General features: G+C 39.7%; 1 protein-coding gene across 2 annotated transcripts in view; it reads left to right on the forward strand.

Annotated features, from left to right (window-relative positions):
- UGGT1 (UDP-glucose glycoprotein glucosyltransferase 1) overlaps nt 1-5,095 on the forward strand; it is a 41,050-nt gene extending 35,955 nt beyond the window's left edge. For both annotated transcript variants that reach the window (XM_075201526.1, XM_075201527.1), the window contains 5 exons: nt 566-726; nt 899-1,013; nt 1,185-1,301; nt 1,495-1,663; nt 1,969-5,095. In XM_075201526.1, coding sequence (XP_075057627.1) covers nt 566-726; nt 899-1,013; nt 1,185-1,301; nt 1,495-1,663; nt 1,969-1,994 — 588 coding nt within the window. In that variant the 3' untranslated portion in view covers nt 1,995-5,095. The remainder of the gene's footprint in view (nt 1-565; nt 727-898; nt 1,014-1,184; nt 1,302-1,494; nt 1,664-1,968) is intronic.
- The last annotated feature ends 1,486 nt before the right edge of the window (nt 5,096-6,581 follow it).

Genomic DNA, 6,581 nt, shown 5'->3' on the forward strand with positions numbered 1-6,581 from the left:
ACTGTAAGCTACAATGGGACAGGGACTGATAAATATTCTCTGTACAGCGCTACAAAATATGATAGCGATATATAAAAAAACGATAATAAAGTGTATTAGTGGAACTCTGCGTTGTTCTATGGAATCTAAGACTCTGCCACATCACTAATGTCAGGACTGTAAGACATTCTCGGTGCAGAGTAACTGGCTCTCGGTACCGTCTCACCGACAGCTGTTAAGATGCAAATTCCTAATGCTGAAGTGACTTTTTTTTTTTTTTTTGGTTTATTTGCAAACCGTAATTACAACATTTCTCTTTTCAATACATGCAACCATCAGCATGCATGTAACAGACTTGTGATACATGCATTTGTATCATGGTTTATAGTAAATTCAAGCGTTCTATAGATTTGCAGTGGATGCAGAACTTATAGAGTTGTACATAATGAACCAAGTCTTTGATGGGTCAGTTTGCGTGTGTGTCAGACTACCTGCAAAATCGTTTCAGGTTTGTATCCTATTTTTATTTCTGTGATGTGCATTTGCCATGTGCGGCAGATCTTATTTTCTCTACTTTTCTTAACAGATTGTACGCACAGATCTGAAAGAGCTGCGGGACCTCAACTTAGATGGCGCTCCGTATGGATACACTCCATTCTGTGAGAGTCGAAGGGAGATGGACGGGTACCGATTCTGGAGGTCTGGTTACTGGGCCAGTCACTTGGCTGGGAGAAAGTACCACATCAGGTAACAATCTTACATTTCCAGGCTGCATGTAGGGTGATGCCACAATATAGTCATAGCTGTCTATATATTTCTGTTTAAAGAATTGTCTAGTATAATTTGTGCTGGGTGATTATTTGCCTCTGCTGTCCCTCACCGCATCGGCGAGCTTAAACTTACCATGTTTTCCTCGTAGTGCTTTGTATGTTGTGGACTTAAAGAAATTCCGGAAAATAGCTGCAGGAGACCGGCTGCGAGGACAATATCAGGGACTGAGCCAAGATCCCAACAGTCTTTCCAATCTTGACCAGGTGTGTGCAATGGAAATGTCATAATTCTTCACAGCCAGTACTGAATAGGGCACGTGATACATGGCATTGTACATGATGCCTAGTCATCACTAGCTGGAGTCTTATAAACTGATTAACAAGAGGCTTCCTTTGTTCTTTTTACGTAACAAGCTTCTTTTCTCTTTTCAATAGGATCTGCCAAATAACATGATCCACCAAGTGCCTATTAAATCCCTTCCACAGGAATGGCTGTGGTGTGAGACGTGGTGTGATGACGCATCTAAGAAAAGAGCCAAAACCATTGATTTGGTGAGTGGTAATTAACTGTAGATAAGTTCACATTAGGATGATAGTTCCCATGCAGATCAGCAGCCTTCCAGCCTAAGCCTTGGTGCTTTGCCACCTTATTATATTGTGCTTCTCCAGCTAATGTGTCTGTATGCCTGGCCAACCTCATAGGCATCATGCTTCTATACCTACTTGGTTTTACTCTGTTGTGCAGTGCAATAACCCAATGACCAAGGAACCAAAGTTAGAAGCAGCTGTGCGCATCATCCCTGAGTGGCAAGAATATGATCAGGAAATCAAGAGACTTTACAATACTTTCTTGGAGGAGTTTTCCAGTGCATCGGTGGATCTGCCTGGTGACATTAGACAGCCAGGTGCACAAGGTAAACTAATGTGTATGTTTGTGTGGCCCAAAGTGATCATTATTGATTATTATTATCATCCGATCTGATCGTAATATACCTGTCAAGGATAGTCGGTTACTGTGAGTCAATATTCGCTGAAAGATAATTTGTTAGGCTGCCCATCCCACTTACAGAGAGTGTGGTTCCATTAGGTGCATATCTGGTCAATTAGGCCACATTACTGGCTCAGTCCTCACTGATATATGTATGTATAGCTCGGCTAATGTTAAGCCTAGAAAGCAATTATGTGCCGTATGTCAGTGTTTCTCTTTTTCTTTTTGCAGATCACAAGTCACATGTGGAATTATGATGATCTTCAGGAAATTGATCTCAACATTCTGTTTGTTTTGTTCCTGAAAAAAAAATAGACCCAGAACTTCAAATTTTGAGATTTTTGTGGATTTTATTTTTGTTAATTTTACAGAATGCCTGAAAAACTGCTGAATGGTTTGATAAATTGTGGTATTGGGGGTATTTATCATTTTTTGTGTGACTGAATTTTTATTTTAGGGAATAATACCTTTCAGCCATGGTTTAAGGGCACTGCAAAGAAAGAAAATGGACATAAATATCTGGGAATTTACAGCTTTAAGTTTTTCTTCAAGACACAAAGTGATTTAACCACTGGATCGTATTCAACGTGTTGACGTTAATTCCATAACGTAAATGGACACGGCAATGAAAGTGTTCATATGCTGATAAATTGCAGCCAATTTATAATAATGCAGCCTATTAATTTTCTACAATTGAGGGACTTCAATGAGGCACTTTGTGATGCCCTAGTTTCTGGTGAATTGATAGGCTGCCTTCTCATAGTCTCCACTCTGTGGAAGCCATTGGGGACACATTACATTTCTTGTCAGCGACTGTGAAGCTGGTGGGTATAGAAAGAAATGTTTCACACTTGCTTGTCCAAGTAATATGCTGGAAGCCTGACTGTCTCTTACAAAGTGCATCATGTGTAGCACGGATAGTGCGGTTATTACGTTCACCCTTCTATTATCTTTTGTCATTTCACTTTATTACAAAAGCTGCATTCTGTTTTAACAAGCAGCATATCTAGGTTTTCCTAAGTAGCTAGGAATCAAGTATCCATTGATGTTTTACTGCACATACATGACCAAACGAGTCCATAACCTCAGATTAGAAGGTCACCAAATGAAATGCTAATTGCCAGCTCGTCCTTTGTTAAATGTACTCAACATTTCAGATGATGTTGTCTTTTTTCATAGGTATAATGTGTGCAGAGAGGGAGGTAGATATGATACCTCCCCAATGGTGGACTCTTAGATATCTCCTTGTCAAAGCCAGGGGGTCTTAAATAACACACAATGATCTGTTAATTGATTTCATTGTGGTATTCAGATGACTCTCGGCATAAGCTATATACTACAAGCCATCCTTTTAGGTCCCAATAAAGCTAAACCAATTATAGGAAACTATCCCCAGTTACCCTGTTAATTTTGGTACACCTTTCCTCAGAATTATGGGACAATTATATTTGTGAGTTAAATATTTTCAGTTGAAAAATGGGTAATCCTGGGAAATCCAGGTGTCATGATATCAATAGTTATGTACAAGTGACTGCGTATGCCAGATTTCTTAACACAAGAGAAAGTGTATTATTATCTTTAGTACATACGGAAAGTGGTGACATTTTGCTGGCTATCTATACTACAATGCAGTCCACACACAGTGCAGGCATGCAGGTACTGGGATATCGGGCCGCTTGCCCAATATTGCTGCAGCGTTTGTGCCCAGCATTATTCATGCCACAATAACCCATTATTGTATTATGGTCACAGGAATGCAGACCTATGCTTTTCCAGTCTTCTTTCATGTTATCCACTGCCCCTTCACTGCACAGCTCCTGTTCTTGTAGCCTGAATTCATTGGCCAAAACAAAGTCCTTCAGTGCAGATAAGCTGCAGCTTCCTCCCATGTCCTTAGGCACTGAGCAGCAGGTGGGTGATGCACCACACTGGGAAGCACCTTTCAAAATCGGGAATGGTCCTCTGGTGCATATTGCATTTCAATGTGCTGAGATTTTATTACTACAACGTTATGTTCTATAACTATGTGTACAGCTGATTCGTTCTGTATTTTTATATGTATGTAGCTTACAGAATAAGGCCTTTAGCATAATAATACCTGTGTACTTTGGGAAAACATGGATTGGCAGTCTATAAAATAATTTGCAGTGAAATCCAATATTTTAATAAAGTTATTTGGTATGATCTTTTTTTTATTTATTAAAAAGAATACTGTGTAGTGGGTCAGTATTGTTGAAGCTGTATTTGATATGTTAAATTGCCAAAGATCTTATTGCATCTCTGTTATGTGTACATGCATATGGCATTTCCAAGCATTCTCTACCATTCATCGCTCACCGTCTGAACTGTATTGTAAGATAAAAGGGATGTTCAGTTTAATGGTCCACCTTCCCAGTACGTATCTTTTATTCGTTATTCATTATTATGAGATTGGTGTATTCCTAAAACTTGATGCATCTGACAGCTTCTTAAATAATGTATTATAAATTGTTATTTTTGTATGCAATCAGTGGAGAATCTCCATTGACATGTCTGTTAATGATATCTGTATAAATTGCGCATTCAGAATGCATTGTTCATACTGTAAAATCCCCTCTGAGCTGCTGTCTCTCAACCCTCACCAATTCTTTTTAGTCATACCCAGGCAGATTAATCGCAACCTGTGACTGAGAATCCTCCTCTCCCTCGAGATTAATGATGACCATGGGCAACATGAAAAGGAATGTTTAGTTTTGGGTGAAGTTGTTCTATAGACTAACACAGTTATTGTGTATTGTAAGGCATAATGTAGCCTCTACAATAATATAAGAAGTCACCTTCGCCTCATGCCTCTATATGAACAAAGAACTCCTCTGTGATCTGTAATATTATCATTTACATTAGTAGGTTCACTATCCCATATATTATTTCTGAAATTTGGTGAAGTGTATCTGTTGTCTTCACTTGGTGAAGGTAGCCATTTTGTGCAGCCAGTGATGTCACTGGTTCCTAGTGAAGTGATTGGCTGCATGCTCATGACTATTTTCTTCTTCTGCCTCCACTGTGTGTGGCTACAGCATCACTTTAATCCTGCGCTCTGCCTGATGTAAGAGATTTGGTTGTGTAAATCCATGTCTGTGTACGGTCTGTTTCTATTCATAATAAGGATTTAAGGCTGCTGTGTCCTCCCAAGATAACCGTCCAGCTATATCTTGCACTGCAATCTTCCATTAATGTAGGATTTCTGCCTGGACTGAGATTGAATGATATGTCATACCTCCCTCTGTTTTCTGCATAGAGACTTTTTTAATGATTGTCTGCAATTTTTGTACTGCTGGAAATCAGAATGACTGAATTTGATTAAAAATGAAGGTTTTTACTATTTGCGTCTGTGCTTTTCAGTGTAATTATTATGCTGTTATAGTCATTGAATTATTACATTTTTTCACAGTTTCGTCATGTTTTGCTTCACATAATTGCAAGATAATGTCCAGATGGAGTTAAATATATACGTTATATATGCAGAAATGTTACCTATTGCACGTGCTATTAACTCATGCATAGGAATTGGCTTAGTAAGTAAGACCGTATACTATGCATGTTAAAACGTTATCTTCAGTATAGATGAACATGTGCATTTATTTAAATGAACTAAAATGATAGCTGTGTCCAAAATTGTATGCTGCCTTAATATAAGTAACCGGAGATTTTGTGAATACCAGTAAAAGCACACATTGTATGCAGTACCATTGAATTGAAATTCATTATGTTTACCCCCATCTGATTATTCAGTGACTATGCTGCTTTCTGTACACCTCCTCCCTGGATGAACTCATCAGCTCCTTCGGCCTCAAGTACCACCTCAATGCCGACGACCTCTCATCTCCTGATCTCTCTATCACTGTTGACAACACCACTATCTCCTCTGTTCCACAAATCTGTTGCTTAAGTGTCATTCTTGACTCCTCCCTCTCTTTTTGCACCTCACATTAAATTTTTTGCACAATCCTGTTGCTTCCATCCCCGCAACCTTCTCCTTGCTGGCCTCCCCTGCTTTTATCTCGCTACTCTTTGATCTATACTCATTGCTGCAGCTAGACTGATCTTCTGGCTCCCCTCTCTGCCAAACCATACACTGCTCTCCTTCCCCTGCATACTCTTCAAACCACTCACCCTCACATACCAGGGCCTCTCCAACTCCACTGCTGCCTACATCTCCAACCTCATCTCCATACATACTCCCTCTGCCCTCTCTGGTCGCCTTTACACTCCTCTGGTAACCACATCTCACTCCCTTATCAAAGACTTCTCCCCTGCTACACCCCACCACTGAAAAGTTTTCCCTCGTTCTATCGGACTATCCCCTAGCCTGTATCGCTTTACAAGGTCATTGAAACCCACCTGTTTAGAAAAGCCTACTAGTCCTCTACTTAACCATTTCACCATGTAGTATACCTTACTCTCTTTCATCTTCCATCCCTTGCTTCTTGCCCTCAGATCCCCTTACATTGACTCACCCCATGTCTCATCCATTTGTCTGCCCCTTTCCCTATAGATTGTAAGCTCTAGTGTGCAGGGCCCTTTTCCCAACTGCTCTCATTACCTATAACTTTTGCTCACCAGCTACACTTAGATATGAATTAAATATATATCCCGTTGGGGGCGCTGCACTAAGGTTTGCAGCAGTGTATGATAAAATGAATATCCACCAATATTCTAAGAAAAAAACTTATACATACACTTGCGCTCCCTTCTTAGTAGATTGGGATGATCACAATTGCTGGTATATTCTTTGTCTGGTATAAACTCGTATACAAAGAATTAAACCCTAAAAAGGACTCAAAGGTTCAAAAAACAAAGACAGA

This window comes from Mixophyes fleayi, chromosome 3 (assembly GCF_038048845.1).
Source record: "Mixophyes fleayi isolate aMixFle1 chromosome 3, aMixFle1.hap1, whole genome shotgun sequence".
In the NCBI taxonomy this organism is placed as follows: domain Eukaryota; kingdom Metazoa; phylum Chordata; class Amphibia; order Anura; family Limnodynastidae; genus Mixophyes; species Mixophyes fleayi.